Source organism: Malaclemys terrapin, chromosome 1 (assembly GCF_027887155.1).
Source record: "Malaclemys terrapin pileata isolate rMalTer1 chromosome 1, rMalTer1.hap1, whole genome shotgun sequence".
NCBI lineage: Eukaryota > Metazoa > Chordata > Testudines > Emydidae > Malaclemys > Malaclemys terrapin.
This window is the reverse complement of record NC_071505.1, coordinates 4,582,182-4,595,797: the sequence shown is the minus strand read 5'-3', so window position 1 is coordinate 4,595,797 and position 13,616 is coordinate 4,582,182. Positions and strand designations below refer to the sequence as shown.

Below are 13,616 nucleotides of genomic sequence, written 5' to 3'. Positions count from 1 at the left end.
GCCAGGCAGTGGGAACCTCCCCAAGGCGGGGCGCCCCGGGCAGCGAGGCTGTTAACCAGACTAGCACCGGCCATGGAGCCAATCAGAAGGGACCGGACCAGAGCCCTGCCTGGGGCTCCCTTGGGATCCCAGCACCCCCATGGTGGGGTGGGGGTGGGATGGAGGGGGGCAGTGTGGGTCAGGGTGGGGGCTGGGATGGAGGGGGGCAGTGTGGGTCAGGGCGGGGGCTGGGATGGAGGGGGGCTGTGTGGGGGCTGGGATGGAGGGGAACAGTGTGGGTCAGGGTGGGGGCTGGGATGGAGGGGGCAGTGTGGGGCAGTGTGGGGGCTGGGATGGAGGGGGGGCAGGGTGGGTCAGGGCAGGGGCCAGGATGGAGGGGGGGCAGTGTGGGTCAGGGCGGGGGCTGGGATGGAGGGGGGCAGTGTGGGGGCTGGGATGGAGGGGGCAGGGTGGGTCAGGGCGGGGGCTGGGATGGAGGGGGCAGGGTGGATCAGGGCGGGGACTGGGATGGAGGGGGGCTGTGTGGGGGCTGGGATGGAGGGGGGGCAGTGTGGGTCAGGGCGGGGCCTGGGATGGAGGGGGGGCAGTGTGGGGGCTGGGATGGAGGGGGGGCAGTGTGGGTCAGGGCGGGGGCTGGGATGGAGGGGGGCAGTGTGGGGGCTGGGATGGAGGGTGGGCGGTGTGGGTCAGGGTGGGGGCTGGGATGGAGGGGGGCAGTGTGGGGACTGGGATGGAGGGGGCAATGTGGGTCAGGGCAGGGGCTGGGATGGAGGGGGGGCGGTGTGGGTCAGGGCGGGGGCTGGGGCTCCACCGGAACAGGTTCCGTTTGGGGAGTCGATGGCAGGGGCCCCTCGTACCCCCCCCACTAGCTGGCGCTATGATCCAATGGGACCGGACCCAGCCCAGAGCCGGGGGCCCCAGGGATGGCTGAGGCTGCTTTCAGGGAGCCCCTCACTCTCCCATGCAGCCTGCAGCCCACCCGCTCCCTATCCCAGCCGCCCCCCACATCCACACACCCCTCCAGTCTCCCTTCCCTGCCCCACAGATCCAGCGTCCCTGACCCTGAGCCCCGAAGGATGGAGAGAGCCAGTAACGTGGGGGCAGATGCTGCCATGGTGTGACTGACCGGGGGTGGGGGCTGGAGCAGGCTGGGGGGGGCGGGGGGCCTGTGTGCGGATCTGGTGTGCGTGCGTGGCATGGCCCGGGCGCGGCGCTCCTCAGGCCGGCACGGTGCTGGCGCAGGACCGCTTCAGGCAGGGGTACAGCAGCAAGACGGCTGCAGCTACTGCAAAGAGGATGACGGGCTTCAGCCCCCCGGCCGGGACCTGTGTGGGGGAGACGGGGAGGAGGGGAGGTCAGTGCTGTGCCCTGCAGCCCTCCCCTGCCTCCAGGGAGCCCGGGCTGCTCAGCGGCTGTGGGGTGGGGGCCAGGCTGGGAGGCACCTGGAGCCTGGGGGGGCGCGTTGTGCTGGGGCCCCCCTTCCCCAAGGCCCAGCTGCAGGAGCTGACCCCGGCCAGCAGGGAGCGGTGGAGTTCACCAGCCGCCCTGCAGAGCTACTGGCTAGCTGCTAACAGCTGAGGGGGGGGAGCAGCCTTCCCCAGGGGAGCACAGAGAGATGGGATCCCTGGCGCTCCCCTTCTCTGGGGGGACCCTGGGATCAGCCCCAGAGGGCCCCCATCTCCCCTGTCTTGTTTCCCACGGCCCCATTGATGGGGCGCCCGCCCCTCCCCTAGCCTAGCCCACTGGTTCCCAACCCTTGGGGCCAAACACTGTCCCACGAGCCTTGGCGGCCACAAAGGATTGTGGGATTTGAGTGCTGGGAAGAAACCATGGGCGGCGGGGGGATGCTGTGAGGGGGTGGGGGGATGGTGAGGGTCTGAGGCATGCGGGGGGCTGGCTGCTTAGCAAGGGGGCTCATGCTGCGCTCCCCTCCCTGCAATGGACACTCAGGGGGCTTTGCCCGGGGATCCCAAAGCCTCTCCCCAGGGCAGGGGCCTGGTGCTGCAGCCCATCTAATCTGCTCTGGCCGACCGGGCAACGCCCCAGTGCTGAGGGCCTCACGCCGCATTACATCACAGTGCCCCCTGCTGGCCACCCAGGGCGCAGGCACTGCCACTGGGCTCGGAGGGGCAGGAAGGGCCTGGAGTGGCAGCAGGGGAAGGGAGTTGGTTGCCCCAGCACCACGCACCCCTACACCGGGGCAGTGCCCGGGGGGGCACCTATTGCCCTCAGCAGTGGGGACGAGGGGCCATGTCTTGAGCGTTATCTGAGCAGCTCCTTCCCCCAGGGCGTGCCCCTCCCCAGCCCTGTCTCCGGCTGGCAGCCCTGGGGCCAAGCGGGCCGGGGCGAGGGACTCTGCCTGGAGCAAGCGCCTGGGGAGATGGAGAGCAGAGGGGGTGGATGAGGGGAGAGGCAAGGGGGCAGGTGCTGGGAGCTGCCTGCCATGCACGGGGAGAGCCAAGCAGGGGCCTGGGCCAGGCCGAGGGAAGGGGAGATACCAGTACCTGATCGGCATTAGGAAGAGGTCTCGGCCCACCAGCACCAGAGCAGAGCCACTATAACAACCAGTCCTATGAGGGGGAGGGAGATCACGGGGGCGTCGGGGGCGGGGCGGCTCTATGGGGGGAGAGCGGGGAATGGAATGGGGCGGCAGCCACAGGCCGGGGTGGGGGGTGGATGGAGATGAGAAGGGAGAGAAAAGAGAGATTAAATCGCAGGCTGCTCGGCCTCTTTTCGGGGTCTCGCTAGTCCTGCCCCAGCGGGCTGTGGGGAGCCAGGCCACTTGGGGCTGAGCCATGGGAGGGGACGTGGGTCAGGCTGGGCCGCGGGCGGGGGCTCCCTGGCGGGGTGTCCTAGGCCCCGTCTGCACCAGGACCTGCCAGCGCGTCTGGACGAGCCCCAGCTCCAGCGGCTACTGACCAGCCCCGGGCTCAAACCGCCGCCGTCTGGGTCCAGGCAGCTCCTGTGCCCGGCTGGTACCTCCCCCAGCACTGGGCACTGCTTCCTGCACGCCGCTGGCTGTGACCCCCATCTCGCCCCGCTCAGGTCCCCCACTGGCTCCCTGGAGCAGCGCCCCCCTCTGCCTCAGCCAAGAACGGGATCTGTGGGCACCCGGGAGGCGGCAGCTTGGCACAGCCGTTGCCCACAAGCCCGATCCCTCGCGGGAGCGTGGCACAGTCAGCACCCATGGGGCACCCCCCACGGCAGCGTGGCACCGTCACTACCCACGCCTGTCGTCGACAACGCCCCTGCCCGTGGCCGTGCGGCACCCCTGGGGCACACCTACCCGCCCGTCAGCGGGCACGATGCCTTTGAGTCTCTGGATTTCCGCCCGGCACAGCTTCAGCTCCTCCTGCAGCTGCTGACGCTCCTGCTGGATGGCCTGGTACTGCCGCTGCAGCTCCCGCAGCTCGGTCTGCGTGTTGTCACACTGCAGGGGCAGGGAGAGGGGCATGAGCGGCTGCCCGGCCAGCCAGGCCAAGGCCTGGGGGAGCCCCTGGGAGACACTCCCCCCTGCCCCGCAGCGCCCCGCCCGGGCAGGGCCAGGATGCGGGGGTACCTTGCTCTGGGCCAGATGCACCTTCTCCTCCTCACTCTGCAGCTGGAAGCGCAGGCTCAGCTCGGAGTCGGACTCCTCGGCCTGGCTCGGGGGGTCCTTCTTGCAGCTGGGGCTGCTGATGGTTCTTATGTTGTCCACCGTCTTGAAGGAGACGCTGCCGCTCAGGCGGGGGCTGGCACGCCGGGGAGAGAGGGTCCGGCGCACCGGGGTAGGGATCACGTCCGACTCCGTCGACTTGCGAGACTCTTCCGACCTGCTCCTGGATCTGCCAAGAGAGCCCGCGGCCCCGGGCACACTGCAGAGCTGCTCCTGGCCTGCCTGGCCCCCATCGGGGGGAGGCGCCTGGCCCAGCCCGGCCCACCCAAGGGCAGAAGGCTCCCGGCCCAGCGCAGCCCCGACCAGCCCAGTTCAGCACTAACCAGTCCAGCCCTGCACAGCCCCGCCTCGCCCAGCCCAGCCAGGGGCCTGTTCACCCGCTCACAGATCCCCTGAGGATTCTGGTTCAAGCCCCAGCTGCCATGGGGAACAGGAGGCAGGTCCTGAGCCCAGCCGCCCATGGGGTCTGAAGCCGGGCCCCCCGGCCTGCCCCGCCCTGTTGCCCCTTCCAGCCCCGTTACCTGTACTTCTGGGCTTCCAGGTTCTCCAGCTGGTGCACCATGATCTTGTTGCTCTCTTGCAGGGTCTGGTACTCCTCCATCAGGTCCCGGTACTGCTCCCGCAGGGCCAGCAGCTCCTCTGGAAACACACAGGCTGCAATGGGACCCAGCCCCCACCTCACAGGAGAACCCTGCTCCCAGGAGACCTTCACCCCCACAGTGCCCCCATTGCCCCCACTTCACAGGAGAACCCCGCCCCCAGGAGACCCACATGCCACAGTGCCCCCAATGACCACGACCTCCACAGCTCCCTGTGGCTGCTTTCCATGCGCCCATTCCATTCCGATGGCACCAGCCCACAGCGTCCGGGGCTGCATCTGGCTCGGCCCTGGGGCTGGGGGTTCCTACCCACCCTGACCCCTGCCGCACAGCGCCCCCTAGTGCTGTGCTGGAGCATTGGGGTCAGCATTGACTGTGAGGGCAGAGCGCCCCCTGGTGAAGCCCTGCCCAGTGCCCTACAGCACAGTGCCCTGGGACAGAGTGGGAATGTTCTTAATGTTTTGTATGAAAATAGCGTGCCTCAGTTTCCCCTGTGTGTTGCACAAATATCTAGGGCTAGGTGGTGGGACAAGGGGGTGTGATTGTTGCAGAGACCCCTAGAAGGCAGGTGTGACATGGCCGGGGCCCATCCTCTGCAGGAGCAGCCGGAGGTGTTAGAGAACAGAGAGGTGGAGCCCAGGTGACCTGTTGGCCCGGGAAAGAGACAAAGGAACAAAGGAGGAGCAATGGGGCGTGACTGCGGCTGGGTTGGTGGAAACTGGTCAGTCTCCAGGTTTGGGACTCAGGGAGAGCCCAGGCCTCTGGATCCGCCCCCAAGATGGACTTTGCTGCAGGTTCCTGCTTTCTGTGCTAACAGGCTCTGTTCTACGCTGTGTTCCCGACCACTAATAAACCTCCTGTGTCCCACGCTGGCTGGGCGTCAGTGCTGGCTGCGGGGGGGGGGGGGGGGTGCAGGGCCCCTGTGGGGGCGGGTGAGGCTGCCCCAGGCGTCCCAGCCCGGTGGACTCACTGTGGGCAGTGTGGGACAGGGGGGCTGAATGCTCCGAGGTCAGACCCAGGAGGCGCTGTAGCCAAGGGGGCTTGCCCTGGTGACCGTGCGCCCTGAGGGGTGTCACACTGCCCCAGGGTCCTGTCGGGGCCTCCCGAGAGTAGTGCCAGAGCTCCGAGCCTGGGCACCCATGACAGGCCCCTAGTGCCACGCTAGGGCATTGGGACCAGCACTGACTGCCAGGGGAAAGCGCCCCCTGCTGAGCCCCCCACAACTCCCTGCAGCACAGCGCCCCCTAGTGCCATGCTGGCGCATCAGGACCAGCACTGACTGCCAGGGGAGAGCGCCCCGTGCTGAGCCCACCCCACAGCGAAGCGAGGATCCCAGCAGCGATACCTTGGAGCATAGCCACCTCGTCAGCGCGGCCCTCGGCCCGGGCCTGGCCGCTGCCCTTCATCGTGATCTCGGCGCGCAGGGTGGTGATCTCCGTCTCGTACTCCTCACGGACCTGCTGGACGCGCTGCAGCTCGGCTTGCAGCCGGCACAGCTGCTCCTGCAGGGCGGCGATCTCGTTCTCGTGGATGGCCGCCACCTCCTCCGCCTCCAGCTGCAGGCCGTGGATCTCTTCGTTGGCCTCCTGCAGCTCCCGCTCCACCTGCTCCAGCTCCGACGCCTTCGTCTCCTGCAGGGAGCTGAACTCATCCTTCAGCGTGCGCATCTGAGCTGCACGGGGCGGGGCGGGGAGGGGGGTGAGAGCCTGGCGCCAGAGCACCATTCCTGCCCCTTCACCCTGGCCAGGGGACCGCGGCGAGGGGCGCGTTCCAGAGCCCAAATGATCCCAAAGCACCTGCCAGCCTGCATGCACTAGGATCACTTCACCCACCGCTGAAATGCAGCCACCTCTGGGGTGGGACGTGGCAGTTTGGGACAGGAAGTGAGATATAACCCCATAGCCAATTGAATCTCTGGGCAGTGGATCCAGGGAGGCAGGATGAAAAAAAGGGGAATGACGTGCACATCCCAGGCTCCACAGAACAGCCAGGCCCCCCAAGAGACACCCCTCATCTGAGGGTGCCTGCCTCCACCTGCTTTGCCTCCCAGCCCATCTGCTGGCTGCCATAGGGCCTCCTGCTAACCTGTGCCAGCTCCATCTCCGGGCTAGCTCCTGGTCCAGCCCCAGGAGCCGAATCCCTGGCCAACCCACCTGCCCCCTGCCAGGGCCTGCTCTGACCACCAGGCCAGAAACGGACAAGCAGGGAGGAGTGATGCCTTGGGAGCACACACGGGGGAGGGATTTCACCCAAGCAAAGTGGGTGAAATGAGGAGCACAAGCTGGGGGGGGGGGAACCCCTGGGGACAGTGGGGGTGGGGAGGCAGTGGGGGAGCCCCTGGGGCAGCTGCAGGGGCGGGATGGATATGGGCCAGGCAGGCTGTGGAGGCAAAGTGCTGGGGGTGTGGAGCAAGGGGGACCCATGGCGTGCTAGTGGTGAGGGAACCGTGGGGCACATGTTTGGGAGTGGCGGGAGGGTGTGTGTAGGGGGGAAGAGAGCCGTGGCGGGTGCTGGGGGTGACGGTTTGGGGGGAGGGGGAAGTTGGGAGGGGCGACCCCTGGCAGGTGCAGGGTGGATCCCCTGGGAGCAGGGGTGACTGGGGGAGGTTGGGGTGGGGCTGGGTGGGGGCAGGGAGTACCCCCTGGAAGGTTGACCTTGGGGTTAGGGTCCCCTGAGTGAGTGGTCCCTGGAGGCCTCTGGTGGGTGGGGGGGACCCTGGGTGAGGGTGCCAGGTGGGGGTCCCTGGGCAAGGGTTGTCAGGGAGGGTTCTCTCATAGGGGGATTCCCGGGGCAGGGGTTGCTAGGCGGGAGAGTGCCAGGGAGGTGTTTACTGGGGTGGGAGGGTCCCTGGGAGGGGTGGTTGCTGGATGATTACTGGGCGGGGGGGCTCCCTGGGAGGCAGATCCCCGTGGGTTAGTTGCCAGGCAGTTGCCAGGCAGGGGGTCCCTGGGGGGTAGGTCCTTTGGTTGTTTGAAGGACCGTGTGCTGTGGCTGGCAGTTGGAAGCTGTGAGCTTCAAAGGAAGGTTTGAAAGCTAGAAGCCTCTGGTAAGTGGCTGAGCCTTAATCAGTGGGCGGGGCATTCATACAGGCCAGGGCTTTATAAAGCAGCGCACAAGCGACCAGGGGCTGCTAACAGGGAGTTTCGCAAGGGAGTTAGGAAGGGGGCGAGGGTCCCTTGCCGGTTCCATCTGTTTTCTCTTGATTCCCCTTAATACCTATAAAGCAACTACATTCTAACTGTTTGCTTAAACAACCCTTTCAGCTGACAGGGGGCTGCAGACGGGAGTTTGACAGAGGGAGGCTTACGATGGTTAGGAAGACCCGCAACACCTGTGCCAGCACTGCTGCTGTCTCCTCCACCTGTGCCTGTAGCCAGACAGAGTGCCTAAGCATGGATGCCTCTACCCAGATCCTGGTGTGGTTTTGCAAAGACTGTAACTTGCAATTTCCACTTACTGATATCCAGGCTGGGGGGACCATCCAATGTGAAAGGTGCCTGCTGGTGGAATCTCTCAGGCAGCAGGTGGGAAAGCTACAGGAGGAGGTGGCTAGGTTGAGGAGCATCCGTATCCATGAGCAATTCCTCGACAGTGTCCATGTGGAGACAGCTGAGGTAGCTGTCCCAGTACACAGGACTGCTGATACACCACTGGTGGAGGAGGAGATGGCTCAGGGTGGACGCTGGCAGCTGGTTACTTCTGGCAGCAGGCAGTGCTCCACCCTTGCTCCGAACCCTCCTGCCGTGGTTATAGGTAACCGTTATGCTCTTCTTGATACAGGAAAGAAGGAATCACTCCCTACAGTAAAGGAGGAGAAGCCTCGTACCCCTAAGGCTGGAGAGTCTGCTGCCACCACTGCGAATAGGAAACGTAGGGTAGTGGTGGTCGGAGACTCTCTGCTGAGGGGGACGGAGGCGCCCATCTGTCGCCCTGACATTTCATCTCGGGAGGTATGCTGCCTGCCGGGGGCCCGTATCCGAGACGTTACGGAGGCATTGTCGAGGATTATCCGGCCCTCTGACTACTACCCCATGCTACTCATCCATGTGGGCACAAATGATACTGCGCGGTGTGACACTGAGCGGATCAAGAGTGACTACAGGGCTCTGGGAGCACGGGTGAAGGAGTTTGGAGCACAGGTGGTATTCTCTTCAATTCTTCCTGTTAAAGGTAGGGGCCCGGGCAGAGACAGATGCATCATGGAGGTGAATGCCTGGCTGCGAAGATGGTGTCGCCAGGAGGGCTTTGGCTTCCTAGACCACGGGATGCTATTCGAGGAAGGACTGCTAGGCAGAGATGGCGTTCACCTTTCGAGGAGAGGGAAGACCCTATTCGGACACAGACTGGCTAACCTAGTGAGGAGGGCTTTAAACTAGGTTCGACGGGGACAGGTGAGCAAAGCCCACAGGTAAGTGGGGAACATGGAGACCGGGGAAATGAGTCGGAAACAAGAGGGAGTGTGGGCTATATTGGCAGAGAGAAAGGAGAGTCAGGACAAAACTGGGAGGAAAGATCAAACCAGTATCTTAGATGCCTATATACAAATGCGAGAAGTATGGGGAATAAGCAGGAAGAACTGGAAGTGCTAATAAATAAATACAACTATGACATTGTTGGCATCACTGAAACTTGGTGGGATAATACACATGATTGGAATGTTGGTGTGGATGGGTACAGCTTGCTCAGGAAGGATAGACAGGGGAAAAAGGGAGGAGGTGTTGCCTTATATATTAAAAATGTACACACTTGGACTGAGGTAGAGATGGACATAGGAGACGGAAGTGTTGAGAGTCTCTGGGTTAGGCTTAAAGGGGCAAAAAACAAGGGAGATGTCATGCTAGGCGTCTACTACAGGCCACCTAACCAGGTGGAAGAGGTGGATGAGGCTTTTTTCAAGCAACTAACAAAATCATCCAAAGCCCAAGATTTGGTGGTGATGGGGGACTTCAACTATCCGGATATATGTTGGGAAAATAACACAGCGGGGAACAGACTATCCAACAAATTCTTGGACTGCATTGGAGACAACTTTTTATTTCAGAAGGTTGAAAAAGCTACTAGGGGGGAAGCTGTTCTAGACTTGATTTTAACAAATAGGGAGGAACTCGTTGAGAATGTGAAAGTAGAAGGCAGCCTGGGTGAAAGTGATCATGAAATCATAGACTTTGCAATTCTAAGGAAGGGTAGAAGGGAGAACAGCAAAATAGAGACAATGGATTTCAGGAAGGCAGATTTTGGGAAGCTCAGAGAGCTGATAGGTAAGGTCCCATGGGAATCAAGACTGAGGGGAAAAACAACTGAGGAGAGTTGGCAGTTTTTCAAAGGGACACTATTAAGGGCCCAAAAGCAAGCTATTCCGCTGGTTAGGAAAGATAGAAAATGTGGCAAAAGACCACCTTGGCTTAACCACGAGATCTTGCACGATCTAAAAAATAAAAAGGAGTCATATAAAAAATGGAAACTAGGACAGATTACAAAGGATGAATATAGGCAAACAACACAGGAATGCAGGGGCAAGATTAGAAAGGCAAAGGCACAAAATGAGCTCAAACTAGCTACGGGAATAAAAGGAAACAAGAAGACTTTTTATCAATACATTAGAAGCAAGAGGAAGACCAAAGACAGGGTAGGCCCACTGCTTAGTGAAGAGGGAGAAACAGTAACAGGAAACTTGGAAATGGCAGAGATGCTTAATGACTTCTTTGTTTCGGTCTTCACCGAGAAGTCTGAAGGAATGCCTAACATAGTGAATGCTAATGGGAAGGGGGTAGGTTTAGCGGATAAAATAAAAAAAGAACAAGTTAAACATCACTTAGAAAAGTTAGATGCCTGCAAGTCACCCGGGCCTGATGAAATGCATCCTAGAATATTCAAGGAGCTAATAGAGGAGGTATCTGAGCCTCTAGCTATTATCTTTGGAAAGTCATGGGAGACGGGAGAGATTCCAGAAGACTGGAAAAGGGCAAATATAGTGCCCATCTATAAAAAGGGAAATAAAAACAACCCAGGTAACTACAGACCAGTTAGTTTAACTTCTGTGCCAGGGAAGATAATGGAGCAAGTAATTAAGGAAATCGTCTGCCAACACTTGGAAGGTGGTAAGGTGATAGGGAATAGCCAGCATGGATTTGTGAAGAACAAATCATGTCAAACCAATCTGATAGCTTTCTTTGATAGGATAACGAGCCTTGTGGATAAGGGTGAAGCGGTGGATGTGGTATACCTAGACTTTAGTAAGGCATTTGATACGGTCTCGCATGATATTCTTATCGATAAACTAGGCAAATACAAATTAGATGGGGCTACTATAAGGTGGGTGCATAACTGGCTGGATAATCGTACTCAGAGAGTTGTTATTAATGGTTCCCAATCCTGCTGGAAAGGCGTAACGAGTGGGGTACCGCAGGGGTCTGTTTTGGGACCGGCTCTGTTCAATATCTTCATCAACGACTTAGATATTGGCATAGAAAGTACGCTTATTAAGTTTGCGGATGATACCAAACTGGGAGGGATTGCAACTACTTTGGAGGACAGGGTCATAATTCAAAATGATCTGGACAAATTGGAGAAATGGTCTGAGTTAAACAGGATGAAGTTTAACAAAGACAAATGCAAAGTGCTCCACTTAGGAAGGAAAAATCAATTTCACACATACAGAATGGGAAAAGACTATCTAGGAAGGAGTACGGCAGAAAGGGATCTAGGGGTTATAGTGGACCACAAGCTAAATATGAGTCAACAGTGTGATGCTGTTGCAAAAAAAGCAAACATGATTCTGGGATGCATTAACAGGTGTGTTGTGAGCAAGACACGAGAAGTCATTCTTCCGCTCTACTCTGCTCTGGTTAGGCCTCAGCTGGAGTATTGTGTCCAGTTCTGGGCGCCGCATTTTAAAAAAGATGTGGAGAAACTGGAAAGGGTCCAAAGAAGAGCAACAAGAATGATTAAAGGTCTTGAGAACATGACCTATGAAGGAAGGCTGAAAGAATTGGGTTTGTTTAGTTTGGAAAAGAGAAGACTGAGAGGGGACATGATAGCAGTTTTCAGGTATATAAAAGGGTGTCATAAGGAGGAGGGAGAGAACTTGTTCATCTTAGCCTCTAAGGATAGAACCAGAAACAATGGGTTTAAACTGCAGCAAGGGAGGTCTAGATTGGACATTAGGAAAAAGTTCCTAACTGTCAGGGTGGTTAAACACTGGAACAAATTGCCTAGGGAGGTTGTGGAATCTCCGTCTCTGGAGATATTTAAGAGTAGGTTAGATAAATGTCTATTAGGGATGGTCTAGGCAGTATTTGGTCCTGCCGTGCGGGCAGGGGACTGGACTCGATGACCTCTCGAGGTCCCTTCCAGTCCTAGAATCTATGAATCTAAGGGGGGGCTGGTTGCTGGGTGCGGTGGTCCCCAAGGGGTGGTTGCTGTGCTATTGCCAGGTGGTACTGGGGGGTGGGGGGGCTGTTGCTAGGTGGGGCAGGCCCTGGCGACAGTTGCAGTGTGGTTGCCCAGGAGATCCCTGGAGGGACGGTTATTGGGCAGGGCCCTGGGGGCAGGGGTGATTGCCATGTGGGGTGGGCCCAGGGGTGGTTGCCATGCAGTTGCCAGGTGGGGTCCCCGGGGGCTGTTGCCTGATGGGGAGTTCCCAGATGGTGGTTGCTGGGCAGGGGGCAGTTGCTGAGCGGTGGGTCCCCAGGGCAGTTACCAGGTGGGGACTCTGAGGGGGGTGGATGCTGGGGGGGGTGGTCCCCCAGATGGTGGTTGCCATGCAAGGGGTCTCTGGGGGGCAGTTGCCAGGTGGGGGCTCCGTGGGGGATGGTTGCCAGGCAGAGGGTCCCTGGGGGCAGTTGCCAGGTGGGAAGGACCCGCGGGGATGTTTGCCAGGTGGGGAGGACTCGGGGGGGATTGCTGGTGGGGATCCCCAGGGGGAAGTTGCCAGGGGGGATCCCCAGGGGGCGATTGCCAGGGGGGATCCCCAGGGGGCGATTGCCAGGGGGACCCTGGGGGGTGGTTGCTGGGGGGGGGTCCCCGGGGGCAGTTGCCAGGGGGATCCCCAGGGGGCAGTTGCCTGGAGGATCCCCAGGGGGTTGTTGCTGGGGGAGGTCCCCGGGTCGTTTGCTGGGGGGATCCCCAGGGGGCGGTTGCCAGGGGAACCCTGGGGGGCGGTTGTCGGGGGGGTCCCCGGGGGCAGTTGTCGGGGGGATCCCCAGGGGGCATTTGCCTGGAGGATCCCCAGGGGTGGTTGCTGGGGGGGGATCCCCAGGGGGCGGTTGCCGGGGGGGGTCCCCGGGTCGGTTACTAGGGGATCCCCAGCGGATGGTTGCCAGGGGATTCCTAGGGGGCGGTTGCCGGGGAGTCCCCAGGGGGCGGTTGCTGGGGGTCCCGGGGGGGGTTGCCGGGGGTCCCCGGGGCGGCTGCACTCACTGCCCACGGAGGTGGAGGGCGTGAGCTCCATGGCTGCGTCCCCTGGCTCCAGGCCGGGCTGGCCCCTGCGCGCAGCCCGGGAGACCCCGCGCGGTTCCAGCTGCTCCGGCCCGGCCTGCAGCTCACGCCCTCTGCTGGCGGGGCCAGGCCCGGGGAGCGGCAGGGCCGAGGCCTTCTCCTCTGCCCCACCAGTGCACGCCCTGGCCTGGTGCCCCGGGCCCAGCGCGACACAGCTCCCATGGGCTACAGGCCCCAGTGCGGCATGGCCCCAATGGGCTACAGGCCCCAGTGCGGCATGGCCCCAATGGGCTACAAGCCACAGTGTGGCACTGCCCCCATGGGCTACAAGCCCCAGCGCGGCACGGCCCCCTTGGGCTACAGGCCCCAGCGCGGCACGGCCCCCTTGGGCTACAGGCCCCAGCGCGGCACGGCCCCCTTGGGCTACAGGCCCCAGCGCGGCACGGCCCCCTTGGGCTACAGGCCCCAGCGCGGCACGGCCCCCTTGGGCTACAGGCCCCAGCGCGGCACGGCCCCCTTGGGCTACAGGCCCCAGCGCGGCACGGCCCCCATGGGCTACAGGCCCCAGCGCGGCACGGCCCCCATGGGCTACAGGCCCCAGCGCGGCACGGCCCCCATGGGCTACAGGCCCCAGCGCGGCACGGCCCCCATGGGCTACAGGCCCCAGCGCGGCACGGCCCCCATGGGCTCCAGGCCCTGGCTGGTGCCCCGCGCAGCTTCTCATGGACTCTCAAGCCAGCAGGGACCATCTAGTCAACCCCTCAACCCCCGCTCCTCACTGGGCTCCTCTGGGCTGTCACTGAGCTCCCCAAATCTTCATTCATCGACTTCAAGCTACAGAGAATCCACCATTGACTGTCGTTCACACCAGGCAGTGCCCTGTGCCCCATGCTGCATGGGGCCAGTGGTACGACACACAGAGCCCG

The 13,616-nt window shown here is 61.7% G+C and overlaps 1 protein-coding gene across 3 annotated transcripts in view; it reads right to left on the bottom strand.

The window, feature by feature from the left end:
* Window positions 1–667: 667 nt before the first annotated feature.
* The window catches only part of CCDC136 (coiled-coil domain containing 136), a 35,529-nt gene continuing 22,580 nt past the window's right edge, over window positions 668–13,616 (bottom strand). The window contains exons 4-9 of one of the 3 annotated variants that reach the window (XM_054011474.1): window positions 5,600–5,926; window positions 4,177–4,294; window positions 3,560–3,824; window positions 3,287–3,430; window positions 2,505–2,616; window positions 1,238–1,325 (exon numbers count right to left, since the gene is read on the bottom strand). In XM_054011474.1, the coding sequence (XP_053867449.1) occupies window positions 2,515–2,616; window positions 3,287–3,430; window positions 3,560–3,824; window positions 4,177–4,294; window positions 5,600–5,926 (956 nt within the window). In that variant the 3' untranslated portion in view covers window positions 1,238–1,325; window positions 2,505–2,514. Of the gene's footprint in view, window positions 1,326–2,504; window positions 2,617–3,286; window positions 3,431–3,559; window positions 3,825–4,176; window positions 4,295–5,599; window positions 5,927–13,616 lie in introns of all 3 variants that reach the window. The other 2 variants (XM_054011521.1, XM_054011399.1) reach the window with 2 other exon arrangements.